At 35.0% G+C, this 20,815-nt stretch overlaps 1 protein-coding gene across 4 annotated transcripts in view; it reads right to left on the bottom strand.

Annotated features, from left to right (window-relative positions):
* Positions 1-20,815, bottom strand: part of LOC126971651 (tubulin monoglutamylase TTLL4-like) — a 48,769-nt gene that overhangs the window by 26,835 nt on the left and 1,119 nt on the right. For 3 of the 4 annotated variants that reach the window (XM_050818028.1, XM_050818046.1, XM_050818037.1), the window contains exons 3-5: positions 18,913-19,165; positions 8,127-8,290; positions 4,565-4,752 (exon numbers count right to left, since the gene is read on the bottom strand). In XM_050818028.1, the coding sequence (XP_050673985.1) occupies positions 4,565-4,752; positions 8,127-8,290; positions 18,913-19,165 (605 nt within the window). Of the gene's footprint in view, positions 1-4,564; positions 4,753-8,126; positions 8,291-12,057; positions 12,475-18,912; positions 19,166-20,815 lie in introns of those variants that run through there. The other variant, XM_050818054.1, reaches the window with a different exon arrangement.

Genomic DNA, 20,815 nt, shown 5'->3' with positions numbered 1-20,815 from the left:
AAAAAAAAACTCTAAAGTCTAACGGCCTTACAAATAAAATTGGCATAAAGTTATAACTAAGCATCATCCAAGAATATGTAAAATGTTTACAAATAGACATTCTGCTTACGAATGGTTTGTTGGGACGTTTAACGTTTCCCGCTTTTATTTGCAAGGCAGCTTGTCATTCGGAAAACTTCAGAATTATCAATGTATTAAGTTTATTTGTAACGCCGTAAATGTGTTATTAATAAACGCGAAGTTAAGTCATTCCAAATTTAATTTTTCTTTATCTTGTTTTTATCCCTAGAGCATTGCATGACAGGGAGAAGTAATTTTGAACTTGGAGTAACTTTTCATTGCGTTTATTAATAAGACAGTTAGGCGCCAGATTTAATTTCCTGTCTGCTCACGTTGCCATGTGGCAACTGCATGAGACCACCTTTTAGTACGCTGTTATAAAGTTAGCACACAAGACATTGCTCTGTTTCCCGAGAGGGAGCGAGGGTTCAAACTCCACACCTAATAATAAATAAAGTTTTTTAAGCTATATTTTTATTTTATGAATAAGTAAAGCATCATCATCATCAAAGATTTCCACGATGATCGGTCCTGCGCTGCCCTCATCCAACATATTCCGGTGATATTGACCAGATCGTCGGTCCATCTTGTGGAGGAACCAACACTGCGACATCCAGTAAGTAAATCATAACATACATTAATTTGTAATTTTTTCATTAGATTATTACGCTGATATTGTATAATGTGAAAAAAAAGTCTTACTTGCAATCGTGGTTTCATAAAACCACACAATTGCTTTTATTTCTATTCCAAATTTCATCCGGGTATTTTGTATAACTAAACGATGACGTAAAAAGTAACATACTCATAATTGACTACAAGTTGTGGATGAGCGTTGTATAAGCGACGAGAAAACCCCGCCAAACATTCCACAGCATGCACTATTAACTGTTTCAGGTTATAAATAGCGAAAGATAATAGCGGGCTAAAAATAGCGCGGTGTTACTCGGGTCGTGAGCGATCTCTTCACACGCATCATGCCCCGATAACAATACGGCTAGTTGTGCATTCAAATGTATCAAATAGAGGTTTCAATAAGTCTAGTTTACCAGTGGGAGGCTCCTTTGCACAGGAAGCCGGCTAGATTATGGGTACCACAAGGGCGCCTATTTCTGCTGTGAAGCAGTAATGTGTAAACATTACTGTTTCAGTCTGAAAGGCATCGTAGCTAGTGAAATGAGACTGGGCAAATGAGACTTAACATCTTATGTCTCAAGGTGACGAGCGCATTTGTAGTGCCGCTCAGGTTTTTGGGTTTTTCAAGAATCCTGAGCGGCACTGCACTGTAATGGGAAGGGCGTAACAGTTACCATCAGCTATCGTCCCGTATTTTCATAAAAAAAAGTCTAACTTTTAAATAAAACACTTTTTTTTAAATTGAGTGTTCAATAGGCTAGTCTATTTTAAAATTCAAAACTGTTAAAATATCAAGATATCTATCTTAAATATGTTAGTTAAGAAATTATTATTTCTGAGGCTACAAACAAAAATAATCACATAAAAAATTCTAATTTAAGAACAAAAGGTTCACCGGAAGGCTACACGTAGTACTTATTTTTATTCAACAGTAATTTTCAAATATTTCTGATTGAATAATTGTATGAGAGACGATTCCTTTAATATTTTGTTTAAGATGGAATTAAATGAAGCATGATGCCATAAATCAACGGTGCGCTTTGGACAGTTAACAGCAAAGTTACAGGACTCTTAACAGTGGTAGACATGTCAACATAATAATATTCCCCTCGGGGATTAACACGCAACTTCAATCGGCCGACACGTATACCACTCGGCATGCGGGTTCGACAAAAGGGCATCAATGATTTATAGAGCCAAATACCTATACCATATATGGGATGTATTCGTTTAACAACTCAGTGACCCATTCGTAGACAAATGTGAACATAATATAATGCTCCCCTCCGGGATTAACCTGCAATTTCAATAGACCGACACGTATACCACTCGGCATGCGGGCTCGTCAAAAGCGCATCGATGATTTATAGAGCCGGATACCTATACCATATAGGGGATATATTCGTTTAACAACTCAGTGACCTAGTCGTAGACAAATGTGAACATAATTTAATGCTCCCCTCCGGGATTAACCTGCAATTTCAATAGACCAACAGGTATACCACTTGGCAAGCGCGCTCGTCAAAAGCGCATCGATGAATTATATATATACAGATATATATATATATACAGGTATCCGGTTCTATACTAGAACCGGACCATACATGGGATATATTCGTTTAACAACTCAGTGACCTAGTCGTAGACATATGTGAACATGATATAATGCTCCACACCGGGATTAACCCGCAACCTAAATGGCCGACACATATACCAATCGGCAATCATTTACCGCTGGCACCGCGTGTTTGATACACAGTATAAATAGTGACAATCCCCGCTGAATCACATTTTAATGTTGAATGCCAAATCGCGTGACGCCTGCTCAACTTTACGAGCACGTCATGTCGTCGTTATAAACTCTAAACATTGACATAACTGAGACGTTATTAATCCCTGTGATAGTTTATAAGTTGATCTTGGCATTCTAATGTGCCGTAATGGCTTATTTTGTATCAAATTGTGTCATTTAGGCTATTTATTATGTGCCCTCATTAGTTATTTTACTTACTATATTATTATTTATTTTACAATTTGTACAACATGTTTCTATGCAACATTACTGTCGGAGCTGTTCTGTAAAATTTTGATTTTAAAAAAAATATACAATATAGTATTTAATAGGTGTGTATATATCTAACATTATAAAGCCGAAGATTATCTCTGTACGTAGGTCCAGTCACATTTGAATAGTTATTATTAAATTATATGATAGCCCATAGGCTAGCGGATAGGGCTAAAACATCCAGAAAGATTTAAAGGTATTACGCTAGGCTACGCGAATTCCGTAAGGAGTTTCAAGAGTCCACAGCGGCGAGAGAATGAGCGGCCTCGAACATAGAATGGGAGTACTCGAAAAGAGAGGTAAGAAAGTAGGGGTGCTTGAGCTTCGACAGACCGCGCCTCTACTGAGACAAGAATAAATGACTGAGACCAGGACCCGCTGGACCCGAGGGCAGAATGTGTTACACGCTGTGTCAGTACTGGTTATGAAGTTGGGGATCACACTGGACAAATGGGAAAAAAAAATCCCGCATTGTGTTCACTGAACACGTGGGCGCAGTGAATCCAAGTGGTACAGGCGGTGATGGTCATGGGAGGCGCCCGCGCCGTGGCGTGGTGCGGCTCTTACTTAATAAATAACTTGTTAATTTACTAGCTAAAATAACTTTTGTTTTATTTAAAATTCTATTTAGCGCGACGTCACCAAATGGCCCAACGGAAGACCAGCGTTGGTTTTCACACCAGCAAACATGCTGAGTTGGGACCATTTTTGTAACATATAGGTAGTATTCTTTCAGATTTTGTTTGTCTTCTTTGTTTTTTTTTTTTACCTTTCAAAATAAACATTTTTCATTTCATTTTTCCTTATGGTGCTGCTGATATAACAAATAATAAACGAGATTATATTACAATTAATACAGCGTGGCGCTGCAAGGCGATATTAAATAAACACACGGGACAAGAGCTACATGACCGTAAACAGAAAAAAAATAAATTTAAAATTAAAATATAAAATTTTAAAACAAACAAATTAAATATTTAGAAAAAGAAAATTAATCACCCTTACGTGAGCGCTACTTACCTACGAGTTCTGACGGCTACGGCGCGTGTTGGAAGAAGTGGGCGTCATTGCCTACGCTAGCTCGCGGCTACTTGATTACTCACAGGTGTTCCGAAATGATAAAATAGAAAATTGATTTATTTTGGTGAATTATATATTTTTATTTTTGAATTTATTTATTTCTGATTAAGATTATGTAGCTCTATCCATGTGTTTTTAATTTTTGCCAATGTATAAGATCCCAAAAGTACTGTTAAATTTTGTTCGATGGTATGGAACCCCATTATGTTCAGATTGAGTTTAATGTTTCCTCTAAATATTCCCGCAAAAAAATACCTCCTCGTACCAGACCTTTTCGAATAACTGTTCTCGGCAAAAACTCACAGGATTTATACGTCTAGATAGACTATGACAGCTGTGGAGACGTCAAAAAATTTGAGTTTAGAATAAACCTCTATTTTGAGCAATTCACGCACACTAACACAAAGTGTCATACAAATCGTGAGTGTGAGACGCACACTAAACTTATATTCCTGGCCTGTTTTTGTCGCATGTCTATCAGCAACAGACTATCTAGATGTATAATTTATCTAAAGCCTAGAACTATTTCATTGTGATAATTTTTCGGTAGTAAGTTCGTTTTTTTTAATGTATACTTCACTTGATGATACCATATATAAATTATTTGAAAAGATACTGCATTTATCATTAACTTTAAAATTACTGTTATCATTGGTGGATTAAATAAATAAATAAAATGTTGGAGTCCGACTGATAATGATTATTTTCGTGTTCAATACAAACCTTTCGACGGCGCAATCTTCGGCGTGACAGCTGTGCCGTTGAGCTTACTCGTCAGCTTTGTGACGGAGGTGTGAGTTGGCGACGCGGCGGGACGAGGTCTCTCGATCTTCACCACGTCTGGCATATCAGTGTCCATGTGCCACGTGTCGTGTGACAGACTGTCCGGAGACACTGATCTGCTTTTCGGTCTGAAATTTATGAAAAGAAAATACATCCCTATTTTCTTAGTAATCTTCAATGTGAATTTTACCGCGCTCCCTAAAGGACTGTAAAAGCAGCAAACATCATTTATAATCTTGTGTTCAATGTCAGCGACTTGAGTCTATTTATGTACACCCATGCTTTACATCCTCTATTACAGATTCTAAAACAGTTAGCTTATTGCTAATATTAAAACACCCAATGTTCTTATAACCATTACATCATCCAAACGAATGTTGTAATGAAAACGGATGATGTAATGTTGTACTGAATTTCATTACAACACTCGTTTGGATGATGTAATGGTTACTAGGACTGGTTTTTTTAATGTTAGCAGTAAGCTAACTCTTTCAGAATCTTTTATGGAGGATTCATATTGTGGGTGTAGATAAAGTCTTGTATGCGACTGTTGATAATTAGGTATGAAACACTCATGTAATACTATTATCACCCACATTCGTGTTTTAATACCCCTTATTACACAACAGTTGCATAAATAACTATTATCACACTTGGAGTTACAAGTGTAGTTTGACAAGTGACTAGTTTTACAAGATTGGAGTTAATAGGTAAAATGGATTATGTGAAAAGATTGAGTTGAAAGTTGAAACAATCAAAATTTATTAACAAGGAGTTGGCTTATTAAAAAAATAAACTTTTATGCCGCTTCTTTTATTTCATAGCAAAACATTATCTTTTTATTAATTGGCCGATCTTAAAAACTATCTTATATTTATTATGACACAATTTGTACAAAACGATGGAATAGAGATTTTAAATTAAAATAATTTAATTTATCCCGTGTCCCATCAAAAGGACTAATGAATTTGAATAATATGCTAATTTGTAACTCATTTTTTTCATGTTTAGTTTGAGATTTATTAACTTACATGTTTAATTAAATAAAATATTCACTTATAAAATTTAAAATGTACTACGGTGTGATAGACGGCCATTCAGATTGTTTATAAATTCGATGCGATAAGCTTCCCGACAAACTGGTCTCGGAACATAAAATGATACAATTATATTACAATGTAGATGACAATATCGCTCTTTAGTATAATATTTATGCAATAAACTTTGAATAAAGTAGTGTCGGACCTCTAAACTTGCACTTTCATTTGTTTATTATATATTTATTACAAGACCACTGCGATATTCACGGCGAATTCAAATCGAGTTACAATTGGCACAATTTATTGTAAATCGTTCGGTAGCAGAGGACTCGGCGTTTACGAAAAGAAAAAGATTCAAAGATGATGGAGAGAACCACGTAGATAGTTATTTCTTTCTGATACAGAAAGGTCGAAGCTTGCTAGCAGTTCGCAACCATCGGATTCAGGCGGTCACCAAAATTTGTATAGTACTCAGGATTAATACTATTTTTTGTATAGCACTTATTAAAACCAACCAACACAGATATTATTTTCACTTTTTCACCTTATTTTGGTATATCACTACAACTTTTCACTAGAGGCGTTTCCGCGGAATATTAAAATAAATATTTAAAAAAAGAAGTGTATTTATGAACTAGAAATAATGATACAATTGAAATGTATGAGTGGCTCAGGATTCGGAAGGAGACTGACTGCTTTGACATATTAAATAGGTGACGCCTTCGTCTTAAAGTGCTGACGGTAAGGTCATGTCTGCGTTAAAACATACATATGTACATATATAACAGAATGAACCCGTAAGCGTTACGCGAACGGTGATTTCTTAACTTGACGTTCTTGAAGATTTTTTTTAAATTATTTTCTACTACACCCGTTGTTTTAAAGGATACTCGATTTTTTTTTATAGAAGTGTGGAACAAACGAGCGTACGGGTCACCTCAAGTTAAGTGATCACTTGCAAGGGTTGCCGCCCTTTGACGCACGCGATGAGCAAGACGTTCATGACGGTAAATGATACGGCCTGCCCATTATAACGCAGTGCCGTTTGTGATTCTTGATTGAACCCAAATCTATGACCGGTACCGCAATTGCACTCGTCACTTTGAGACATATCGTTGCATAAGTCTGTCTATCCTTCTCGACCCATGTGCGTTGCGTTTCGTAAATTACTACAAATATATTATAAAATTGCTAAAATTAAAATATATTATAATGTTTTTGTAAAAATAAATTGATTTAAACGAGTTATTAGCCAGGGGCTACTCTCATCTAGTATTTAGTATTTCCATTTTCGATATTTTGTTTTACAAAAAAGTCTAATAAAGTATTCTCATCTCATCTAACATCAATTCCATCTTCCTTTTCTGTATGTTTTATGTATGTTTTCGTTATTTTTTAAAAGTTATTAACAAAACGATTCTCTTTCCGCTAAGAAAGTAGCAACTTTTTTTGAATCGCTCACTTTGACACAAGCTATCTAGTTTAGGTTGAAATATTATCTCATGATACGAATGAATTAACGGACTAAAACAGTTTGCAATTCAATTTCCGACTTGATATGACGTCAACCTAAATCGGATAGCTCTAATGACGTCATGGTATGAAATAGCAAAGCAGTTCAGTTTAGGTCCTCAATTGAATTGCAATAACAGTTCAAGGTATGCCCGCAGGTCGTCTATACGCTATTATATTATAAGTATTTGCTTCCGGCATATCGATCATTAATCCATGTCTAATTTCGGTTAATGCGGTTCCGCATACAATTGCGCACCACCAAAATAAACGCGCATACGCAGCACGTGTCTGTTGACGCATGTATGACGAGTGCAAACGTCATACCGTGAATCATACACAAGACGCACAACGTAAACGGAATGCGATGAGAAATAGCGCATCACTCATATCCACCACTTTGGAATAGATCAGATAACTCTGCGAGCGATTGTTGAACTATTGGCCTGAATACGGAGAGATTTTTCGGAGTAATATAGAAGGTTGAATAGTTAACGATAATTTAACATAAGGGTGTTTTAATGTGATCTCATTTCTTTCCACACTAGAGGAATATCAAAAGCTATTCCCGCCTTTTTTATGACAAAAAGAGATGAGGCGGGCAGGACGTTCGGCTGATGGTAATTGACACGTCCTGTCAGGATTCTTGAGTGGCACAACAATTGCGCTGGTCACCTTGAGACGTAAGATGTTAAGTCTCATTTGTCCAGATATTTCACTAGCTACGGTGGTACCCTTCAGACCGAAACACAATAATGTTTACACATAAATCCTTCACGGAACAAAAAGGCGCCGTTGTGGTACCTATTATCTGGCGTCCTGTGCAAAGGAGCCTCCCACTAGTAAATACCCCTACTGACCTCTTACGACACCTTTGAGCCTGGGACTTGGTAGGGTCACTAACTACTGGGCTATAGGGTTCGTCGTAATATGATAGTAGCTATACATACTCGTCGACGTCCCCCTCAACAGCGGCGCAGTCCACTTTGCTGTTGGTTCTCATCTTCTTCGTCTTTCCTTTCTTTTTGGTCTTCTTTGCGGCTGGAATTACTGTGACGGAGCTGACAGGCAGTGCTGGACTACCCGCCGGCCTCGTAGGGGTGTCTTCGCGGGGCTAAAATATAACATCACTAGGTTGAAGTTATCATAGATAATTGACAAGTATATGACAGCTGTGAAAAAGTCGAAAAAAATTGAGCTTAGAGTCAACTTTTAAATTCAAATTCAAATATTTTTATTCAAATAGGATGTGACATCACTAAAAGTCAAAATATACCAAAAAGAACCTGACTAACAGACCTGAGAAGAACGGGCGCAACAAACACAGCGGGTTTTTTTATTTCATAAAAAAACCCGTAATAAGTTTACAAAGTAATATCGTATAATTTTAACTTATTATTTAATAGCCTGAGGGCGGTCGCTCCACTCCCAATCTGTGGTCATTTACGTTATAGTAACCTTTACCACACAAACGTTTTTTACCAATTATTTTGAATATCGTAATACTTTTGTTTTGAACATTTTCTAGGATCTTGTTGTAAAAGCCTATTATTATACATCGCCTCACAAAAGACTTACTAACTCGACTTAGCCGAGTAGTAGGCATTATAAATATGTCTGTTCCTAGTGTTAACATTATGGTTATGACAGTTTCTAGCAAATTCTCTTATGTGCCTATGAACATACATTGCATTATCTAGAATATATATATTGAGAAGCAAAAGTCAAGATGTAATTTTTTTTTTAAATCTCATTAATTATTATAATTAATGATTCTTTAGGACCTAGGTTATAAATAGCACGAATAGCCCCCTTCTGCAGCACAAATTTTATATTAAAACTAGTGGACCCAACAGACGTTGTCCTGTACACATGTTTTAAATTTGAAAAATCGGTCCAGCCGTTAGGGGCTGTTCACTTACATACACTTGAGCAGGAGAATTATATTATATGGGCGGAATTGAGAATCTAAACCAATCTCAAATTCACTGAAACAAACAAAAAAGTCATCAAAATCGGTCCAGCCGTTTAGGAGGTAGTTCAATTGTGAATCTAAACCATTCTCGAATCCACCTGAATACACACAGAAAGTTTCATTAGAATCGGTCCAGCCGTCTAGGAGGAGTTCAGTGACATACACACGCACACAAGAATTATATATATAAAGATCGTATATATTACCTAATAATTGTCTACTTTAATAGTTTTTCTATTTTTCATTCATAAATGTTTGCTATCTCAATACAAGGGATCTCATTATACTCAAATACTGGATGTTGGAAAACGGTTATGTGAAGGACAGAGTGTATTTCTCCGATTGGCCAACGGTTGCCGAGATGGAACAGCGTGTTGGATCGGTTTTCGCATGAATAACACCGACGATAGTGCGCAAGGTATTGAGCAAGGCGGAGCACACTTTAGAGACATTTCTGTATTATGTAAAAGTAAGTGTTCGTTTAGATTGTTTCGTTAGGTTAGGTCAGATATTAAAAAAATATTTCGTTCCGCGAATTAGGTAGAAATGCACGTACATTCTGCAAAGTTTACTCTTTAAAGTAGAATCACACATCAGCGAAAATAATATTTTTTTTATTTTTTTGTGTATGTCATACAGCGTTACTACGGTTCTTAAATATTGTGAATGGACTCGTTATAAGGCCCCATTTAACCCCCTACCGCCTTTACGGGTAGTTTTCCAACCCTAACCTTTTGATACATACTAGCTAACCCAGCAAACGTTGTATTGCCATATACGAGTAAATGAATTACAAAAAAAAATGCATTTACAAAAATTGGATACGAAAATGAGATGTTAGCCGATTCCCAGACCTACTCGATGTGCACACAAAATTTGATACACATCGGTTCAGCCGTTTCGGAGGAGTTTGGTAACAAACATAGCGACACAAGAATTTTATATATTAGATTTCTTATCTTTTATATCAACATTATGGCCTCAATGTAAAACTGATTAGATAATGATATTCACGAAAATCTCAATTTACCTAATCTTGGTCATCCCGAGAGATGATCTGACTAGTAAATTGAATTTGATTTTTTTTTTAATTTTAATCAGCATGTATAATATAAATTATAGGGATATTAAAAATAAAAACAAAATTGACTGGACGAATCAAATTTGTAACCAATATTTATGAACGAGAGGGTAGATCCTGTAGATGCAGTCACAACCTGAGAGTAATAACAATTTATTTAGATTTCATAGAGCGACATCTCAATTCAATTTCTTAATATGCAATTATTAGGGTTGAGCAGGTGATCAACTGTAAAGTAGATCCTGTAGATGAAGCCACAACCTGAGAACTTGAACAAAGCATACAAGATTTTATAACGATACGTCACTCGAACGGTTAGCTCAGTTGGAAAGAGAGCTCGGACGGAACCCGAGAAGTCACGGATTCGAGTCACACATCGTTCATAAATATTTGTTTTCAAATTTAATTTGTGTAATTAATCCCAAAAATGAGGGTTATCACTTTAAAAAAATAACAAATTATTCACGTTTATGCAAACTATCAATAAATAATAGTGTTGTTTGAATTAACAGGTGCTAGATTCACGTACGCTTCACTGTCAATATAACCCAATGTTATATGAAATATGTCATGGGCTTAATATTATAATAACTAATGAATTCAAGCTCTAAAGGTTGATGCGTCCAATATACGATAATTTATACTCACACAGTTAATTCTTTATGAAATAATTTATATTATTTAAACCCGACTCATATATTGGATTAACCACGTTATAAACTAATTTATTATGTATATTACAGCCATTGTAAAAAATACTCTATTTGATTGAAAAGAGACGCCGTTGAGTTCTTGTATATAACTTTTTACAAACATATGGTAGATTCAGTAATTTAAAAGAAATATCTGCAGTGACGATTCATAAGCGCTTACTTTAGGCCTAATTGAATAAAGTTCATTTGATTTTGAAATGAACTGTTTACTGAAAGCATTAAGCATTCAAGTACCATAGCTCAAACAGCACTACAAAATATAATACCTATACTTTTTTATAGGAAAAAAATGGCAATATGAAAATATAATTTCCTATAAAATGAATATGTACATGAGCTGTTCGATTTTTACATTTAAAAATTCACCATACGAAGAGGTAGTTTAGAAGTTTAAGTTAATTAGTTACAGCCCTACTAGACTCTGGCATGTAGTTATTTACTTTGAGTTTTACATGCACGTTTAAATAAAATACTAGGGGATCAAACTTGTTTCATTACAACAGCTGTGATTTTCTATTGGATTTTCCCTGAAATCGTTGATCTAGACAGATAAGGTAACTGCGGTTTAAATATAAAAATCAGTTTTACTATAATCAGTGAGTTAAATCAGGCAGCAGGATTACAGAGAATGCCGGGTACCACAACGGCACCTATTTCTACCGTGAAGCAGTAATGTCTGTTATTGTGTTTCGGTCTGAAGGACGCCGTAGCTAGGCAAAATTACTGGGCAAATGTGACTTAACATCTTATCTCAAGATGACGAGCGCAATTGTAGTGCCACTGTAATTTTTTTCAAGAATCCTGAGCGGCATTGCATTGTAATGGGCAGGGCGTATCAATTACCATCAGCTGAACGTCCTGCTCGTCGCGTCCCTTACTATCATAAAAAAAATTAACAAAAAAATCCAATTTAAAAATCAGTTAAATAACACGCCTTCTAATATCACAAAAATTATATACATTCTATTTAAATCTCAAGATTTTAAAACAATAAGTATATTCCAACGAATAGTAAAATTAACTGAAACTATCACGCCAGACCCTTTAGGGCTGCGCTCAATCGAATGATAATATTAAAATTTGCGTTAAAAAAAACTTCAAAAAATTCTCACCAAGAAAATGAATCTCATAAATCCAAAACACTTAAAACACACAACAATCAATGCACTCAACTTATAATAAAATCAATTACAATATTTTTCGAACACCTGGCACTAACCACACCACACGTGCACACACGAGACAAGGTTATGAGAAAAACAGAAACGGGCCGACTGAAATAGATAACACTCAAATTCCGACAATTTTACTTCACCTATAGCTTTTGGCAAGCCGTACTTATAGAATTCACCTCGTCACACGGAAGTGAAACTTAAGAATATGAACACAGAATAAATAAACAAATTTTTAAGTGAGTTTGAGGTAAATGGGACAGTATAGGCCGGTAGCTATTTGCATTTTGATTCTATATTGGGGTACGGAGAGGGTTAATTGAAGAGTATTGAACGAACCGATGCACGCGATACAGATACGATCGTGAATCGATTAAATGGACGGAGCGGTTAACAGTATAAATGCACATATTGACATTTCGTTGAATTGGCTTGGCGCCCGGACCGCCCCTCCTTCCTAGCGCCACGAATCTTACAGTATCGGGAAGCTGACCCGATAACACAGGATTACATTAGTATGTACAGCTTCTATATACCTTTATACATCACGTACTTATCATAAGTAGGCAGACACCACGGGTGCTGCACCACTGCAAGTAAAAACTAATAATGATAATAATCATAACCCACCACACGCTGCATTTATATTATTTGGTTTTGACCCGTAAACACAGACAAACAAGCCAAAAGCTGTGAAAAAGTATCAAATATAAAAAAAATAAAAATAGCATAAAGAAGTCTTCCATTTACCTAATTGAATGGCCGTTTAATATATTAACATCCGAACGACCGAGCCTTGCTCGGATTTTTAAGAATGTACAAAAATTGATCAAAATAAAAACTAATAGGACATCTGGATTTGAACCGGCGGCGTCTTCTGCTTTCCGGAGCACCCAATGTCCCATCTGAGCTATTATAGTCTAGTATATAGTGGCGAAATTTACCTTTGTAATTTGTATTCTAATGTTATTGTAGCTGTTTCTCATTAAAACACGGATAAAACTACATTTTTATAAATTGAAACCTAGCTAGATCGATGTCTCGCCCCCGAAACTAACTGTATACTAAATTTTATGAAAATCGTTTTCATAAAATTTTGTAAGCGATTTCTTTCTTACTTTAATCTCCGTTCCGGAGGACATTATTGACGGACCGAAGTAGCCATAGTATTATTTATATGAATGCTCACGATATGTGGTGTTGTTCTACCTTCATAAGTACTTATAAGTAAACAATAATAAATATTATCTGATTAAGAACTGAGTTTCACCTGAGTTAAACCTCAACTAAAACAGCTAATACGATGCAATCCAGGCTAAGTACCATTTAACTAATGTCAAACCTGAGCCTAACCGAATTCTGTGCCAAATTAGATCTAGTCTCACTCTAAACCTGACCAGTTCAATTATTGAGAGTTAACGAGTTCTGCTTGGCACTGGACACAGATTTCATCATTCCATTAAAATTTCATTGAGCGATGACAAGTATTTATATCTATCTATATTGCTGCTAGAGTGGTGTACGCATATTAAAATTGCCGTAAATTTTTTATCGTGGGAATATTACGTCGAATTTTCATTCGAAATAAAAGTTATTTAAATTGTGTGAGCATTTTTGTCATGCGTGGGGATTAAAACCTTTTTTTATGGAAAAGGAGGACAAGTGCTAAGTGATCACCACCGCCCACATTCTCTTGCACACCACCAGAGGAATCACAGGAGCGTTGTCGGCCTTGAGGAAGTATTCCATTTATGTCACGGGGAAGCCCAGACGACATCAGAATAGGTCGAACTTATAGAGTAAAGCTATACCCATGTAGCTCAGTGGTTAGTGACCTTGATAACCTAGCTAGGAGTCCCGGGTTTGAATCCCGGTAGGTGCAAACGCTTGTATGATGAATATTAATGTTCGTATCGGAGTCTGTTTATACATGTATTTATGTATATTTAAGTATGTTTAAATATGTGTAAAAATTTAGTAAAATCTACTCGTACAAAATACCAGTGTCTGAAGACGAAAGTTTTTATCCATTGCATGGTCGCTAATTACATTGGGCCTTATGAGGAAGCAGAAATGAGGAGGACCACTATAAGAGAACCAAAATCACCGACATAGCCCAAATGATTGCGAAACTGAAGTGGCAGTGGGCAGTGTACATAGCTCGACGGACAGATGGCCATTGGGGCAGTAAAGTCCTCGAATGTCGATCTCGTACCAGAAGACGTAGTGTTAGTAGGCTCCCCACAAGATGGCCTGACGATCTGGTGAAGATCTCCGGAGTAGGTTGGATGAGGGCAGCGCAGGAGCGATCGTCATGGTGCTCTTTGGGGGAGGAGCTAGTGCTTATATAACAGTGGGAGGCTTCTTTGCACAGGATGCCGGATTAGTAGAGTAGATTATGGTTACCACAACGGCGCCTATTTCTGCCGTGAAGCAGTAATATGGAAGCATTATTATGTTTTGGTCTGAAGGGCGCCGTAGCTAGTTAAATTACTGTTCGGATGAGACTTACAACCTTACGATCATCAAGATTAATAAACTGGTTCTAATATTTGTCAATGCTATGATGAATAATCTATATATATAAAAAATTGGTTGTCTGTAAATTCGGTTTACTGACGATAGTTGAACGTGACAACGTCTTAAGAAAATACTGATGGATTGGTAGCATTTTTCAAAAGAAAATTTTAATTTCATTTGTTTAATAGATTTGTATGTATATAGAGAAGGAGGCAATTGGAAATCACTGTATTTGTACGCATAAATACAATTATGTCAATTTTTCTTTACAATTTAATATTTTTTACAAGTATAAATGTGCGTTGAGCAATTGTTTTACAACTTTTAAACATGTGTAATATTTAATTTCTTGATGTCGAACGCTGCCGAACGCAAAGGCCGATTGTGCTTCTTTGTCGCTCGTTCCGCGCTCTCGCTTGCACTTCAAGCCTTACATGGAACGCCTCAGAGCGAGGTAACGCCGCATGAGTCATGTTTTTTCGTGCGTGCAACCGGCTCTATGGAATTATAAGACGTTGTCACGTCAAAATGAATTGCTGTTCGTTAGTCTCGCTAAAACTTGAGAACGGCTGGAATTATTTGTGGAAGTCCAGGGAAGGTTTAATAGGTGAATAAATAGCAAAATTCTGCTAAATTATATAAAATCAACAAATTTGTTTCTCCTTTGATGTGTCCATACATAATTTCTATGAGAGAATTTATTGACGCACGGTTTTACAGTTCTGCTGTGAAACAATTTCATTACGACAGCAGGGTGCATATTTAAAGAAATAATTTTTGATGTTATGATATATTTTTGAAAAAAATCAAATAAAAACATTATTTTATTTATTTTATACAGAACAACTTTTGTTGGGTCAGCTAGTAATTAATAATTAATTCAAAGTAGTAAAGTGGTAATAATGTTACGTCTGATAATTTATATGTTCATTTCCTGGGTGTGTACAATATGTACTCATTAAGTTTATTATCTCTCGGCGGTTCTTATCGCATTGTTGAGTATATAATTAGAAGTTGCCATTACAATTAGGGTTGCTAGCCCTGGGAATTCTTATCTATTTCAGATATTTGTACACTAAGAAAATTTATTGAATTAGGCGTTACTTTTCGGAAATCCATAATTATACATATGATTGGTTTTAATAGAAGAAATAGTGTGGCCATCTTAACATCACAAGAATAAGTTGAACAATCACATCATTTTTACCAAAATCAATGGGGTTCATTCCTGTTTAGGAATATTGATATTTCGAAAATGATATGACCCATAATTATGCAGTATTCATTTCTACCTCAATTAACTTTTGTTTGGATAAAATTTTAGATGTTAATTGGAATTAAATATAATCCTACCAACACAGAATTAAAATCATTCTAATCAACTCTTCCACACAAGCTCACTAATTCTTAGTAGTCTAGACCTGGTCCCTTCATCCACAAAAGTGGGGCCTCTCGATTTGTATGTCATTTTGTGTTCCTCAATTTTTTCGTCGTTTTAACAGCTATCACAGTCTATCTAGACGTATAAATGATCTAATATTGACACTTTAATAATAATTCTAAGATCATAATATAAAACATCTCACATGCAAACAAAAACGCACTTCAAAACAAACTTACAACATGGCACAGGTTCAAAATAATCTTTTTCAACGAAGGCATTATCTGGCAATAACTAAATAAAAAATAGAATAATTAATTTCAGTCGAACACTCAACCGGTTATGACTCAAAAATAGAATGATTTCACTCGCGTAAGAATATCACATTGTTAAAAAATTCCATCGCAAATCAACGAGACAACTGGAGGCGTGTAAACAAATTAGTTTGCGGCAGCGGGCTTATATTTTAATCGTATCGTAATCAAAGATAACGGGCTCTATTTAAAATATCTGCGCGATCTATGATGCGGTACAACCATGGAGTACTTAACAAGACGGAGACGCGATAAAAACCAAACGCTTTTACGCGACTCTGTCACTTGTGCTAATACGATTAAACATTATGTAAATATTGTCACGTAATCAGAAAGGGATCAGAGATGTCACTCGCGCACCAAAAATTCCATACGTTGTATGAAAGAATATTTTATTTAAGTGATTTTGTGTGAAGTGAAACATGAGGGTAAAACTTTTACAGATGAAATGCAATAATGTGACACGAAAATGTGAGACGTTTTTGTCCAAGAAAGTAAGTAGAAATTCTTCCCTAGTATGTTGAATCGAGCAGGTTTAGCGCGCAGCTCCGGGTAAGTAGAACACCTTCGATTAAGATATAAAAAAGTTTGAATTTCGAAGGTCAAATTAAATTGCATTATTTTGTATGATCTTTATATGTCTTGGTGGGTACTACAGGGGCGTCTTTATCTCTATTGAAGCTGTAATGTTTAAGCATTATTGTTTCGATGCGAAAAATGGACTGGGTATGTAATGAACACCCTCAAGCTATTACATTATAAATTTAAAAATTAAAAAAAATGTACGCTGAATGTTTTGATCTCGTCCTTCTTAAGTCTATAGCATACTATATGAATGGGTGGTAGTTTTTGACGTTCAAAAAGTGATTTTAAATCAATAACACAAATAAAACATCAAATTCAACTAGATGTGCATGAGTGATATATTCGTGTCTGACTACCTGCTATCAAGTGAGTCTCAAGTTGTTGTTGATGATTGAAAAAAATGCTCCAAGGACACGACCGAAAAAACGCAGTGATATAACCATAGCATAGATCTCAGAATATTACACTTTTAAAGACATTTCCAGCTAGTTAGATACTCTAAGGGTAAAATGCATTGATGCAATGTTTGTGCCAGGCTGTGCTGGGGCTTGTAACCAAGTGAACAACTTAAAAGTTTTATTGAAACTTGTTTTAACATAATATGCATATAGCCTGTTTCAGTCTAATTAAAAGGATACATTATAAAATTGATTATTTTAATTTAGCCGGGCTTTTGTAGTGTGGTTTAGTCACGTAGAGAGCATTAAGTAAAGAAGATTGAGTGCACAATAGACTGAATTTCGATCGGGGGCGCGCATCTGTTTCCTATAAATGTAGGCACTGTATACTACTAGTTGTCGTTGAGCTTTGGAATATGCAACCTAGAGATTGCTAACCGATGATGGTATTTAGTATCTAATGTAAGGAAAAATTGTATTAAGTTGTTGAATGTTTGGTTATAAAATTTAACTAAATTAACTTAAACACTATATTTATTTAGGTTGATAACAAGGTAGGCATTGCTTAATTGCCTATATGATATGCACGCCCCTGGTTTTAATAGAAGTCTTGCAAGAGCCACACTTTTGTGGATGAAGGAACCAGGTCTAGACTACTAAGAATTAGTGAGCTTGTGTGGAAGAGTTGATTAGAATTTTTAATTCTGTGTTGGTAGGATTATATTTAATTCCAATTAACATCTAAAATTTTATCCAAACAAAAATAAATTGAGGTAGAAATGAATACTGCATAATTATGGGTTATTTTCGAAATATCAATATTCCTAAACAGGAATGAACCCCATTGATTGTGATATTTAGATGGTCACACTATTTCTTCTTTTTGTTAGCATATCTAAATAACTATGACTTTTGTGTGTAAATAAACTAGCTTTTATTATACATCTTCGCACACAGACATATTTTTCATGCCTTTAAATTTTCTTTTGAATGGAATAAAGATGTGCTTTATTTTGTGGCAAATATATTGTACATAGTTATGTGTCAAAAATATATTAAAACATGAGTGTGTGCATAGCACTTATCTTAAACAGGTCCTGATTAGGACCCAATTTTTTTTAATGTCACACCAGGAAACAGGCGTAACCTGCACATACCTACAATTAAATAGATATAGACCTTAACAATAGATTCTTCAACAGATAATCATCATGCATGTAAGAACTGTCTATAAAAATAAATACACATAAAAAATTACAACTGACAAGAGACAATAAATTGGCTTAAGAACTGTGCTAGGCAAAAATTGCCAATTTGGCAGACAACTAACTAAAGTGTAAAAGCACTAATCTAAGGTTTTAGAATAAAGCCGATTCGATTCGATTGCCCCATTCATGAATAGTTCAAAAGAAATATGTATTGAGGGCTAAGCAATTACTTTAGCCACTTTTTTACGCCCTTTAAATAGAACAGATGGCTCAGATGCTAAACCAAATGTTAATCAGTACTTAACATGATAAAGCCAATATTTACAGGCCTCTATATTGTGTTGTACGTTTTTCAGTCTGATGTTATATATCTTTTGTAATATTCTTACCTCTGGTTCAAGGGGTGATTCCTCCACAGTATTGCTATTAATAGCAGTAGTCCGTAGCACATGCATTTTATATGGATCATCCTTTGATGTCACAATCACTTCGTCCTTGCACATACAGCGAATAGGTTTATAACTAGGTATAGTTTTACTTGTTGGCACTGTGCTTAATGCCGCTACTGCGGACCCATATGAATATCCCGAGCCTGAGTTGTCTTTTGCTCTCTTCATATTACTGGAGAGATAAGAAAGTTGGCTGCAAAATGTAAATCTTTTATTATTCAATAAATGGATACAAATTTATATAATATAAACTATTGCAAGAGGAATTAGTCTACTTCTCCGTTTAGTAAAAAGGCACCCTCACTTAATAACTTTCATTACAGTATGACAGACTCTATAGCGGCCATTCCCAATATTCAGTCTATCTCTTCCTTGAGATAAAAATCTTCACTATCGTTTTAGACTTTTCTATCCCAATAAACTTATTGACGGTAACTCACCTTATCAGTGCACACTGTCTCACAATGGGATGATGTATAGCTTACCAGCAATATAAAGTTTGTAAGGAAGTTGCAATTCACACATCCCAATATAAGGCGATAAGAATGACTTATCGGGTATATTGGGACCGCTTCAGATTATTGGCAGCTAATTACTGACAGAAGAAGGTAGTAATTTATCTCTATCTGTAGATAGTATATTGGGAACAGCCGTTAGTCTGTAAGCCCACATTCACCAGTTCTATATCCAAGAGTAAAGATTTAAAAAAATGCCTCAAAGTATAATGAACACATTCTATACCACACATTATTTGATGATGATTGAATTGGTGATCAAAAAAAAATGTATACATTTCTCATAAGTAAAACCTTCAAACATTTTAGCTTCAAGATAATGAGATAAATGTAAAGTTTCGGGAATAGGATAATTGTAGGTTTGAGTAATGATCATAGTGATACAATGTTTGATAATTATTTTATATTTTATTTGTATATATTTGTATGTATTTGTTCAGACACGGAGCTTACATTTTTGATAAATGATACAAGAGGCTTATGGTAACTAAAGTATGAAATAAATGCTTTGGTCTTAATATATCTTTGAAATACTGCATCAATTACTGTTTTTGATCTTGTTGTTGATATGGTGCGACTGCTGCACATTTTAAAATTTAATTTGGTGTCCAAAAACTCGATTGATGTATCCAATGCAAATTTACATTAAACCTCTAAACTACATATGAAGTCCTGGTACATTTTGCTAGGATAACACATGATTTCAACCGCTATGAAAGACATTACTATCATCGCTACCATACTTTTGTTCTCCTGGTGTCTCTGTTGTAATATGTTGTGTGCATGACATCAGAATATATTAAGATATACTTGCATTCTACATATAAGACAATCTCTTCCTTAGCTATGATCGCCTGGTACCAAAATAATGCATAATACATCTAATTTTCTCCCACATCTTATGGCTTTATGTGTCTGTTTTAACTGTCTCACTTTTTTGTTTCATCAACTTTCAAATCATGAAAAGAAGTCTTATAAGCAAACAGGTTTTGTTTCATTTCAAAACATTTTTAATGATGAAAGATATATTCAAAAATCTTATTGGTTTAAAATTTAAATGCAATTATTAGACAAAAATTATCATACAGAACTGTAGTTTTTATTAATTTACAATAAATTTATTTACCTTACTTTTTATTTGTTTGTTGTCTGTGATGTGAACAAAGGTTGGAGCCTGACTTTATTAAATTTTTAATGACATAAGTGAGATAATTTTACAAATGTATTTATTAAAAGAATGATGCTTTGTTCAATATTTCATTATAAGTTTTTTAGTACATTAGGTTATATAAAACAACCCAGCATTACACATTTACATAATATTTTAA

This window comes from Leptidea sinapis, chromosome 2 (genome assembly GCF_905404315.1).
Source record: "Leptidea sinapis chromosome 2, ilLepSina1.1, whole genome shotgun sequence".
Lineage (NCBI taxonomy): Eukaryota > Metazoa > Arthropoda > Insecta > Lepidoptera > Pieridae > Leptidea > Leptidea sinapis.
This window is presented reverse-complemented; position numbering and strand designations above follow the sequence as displayed.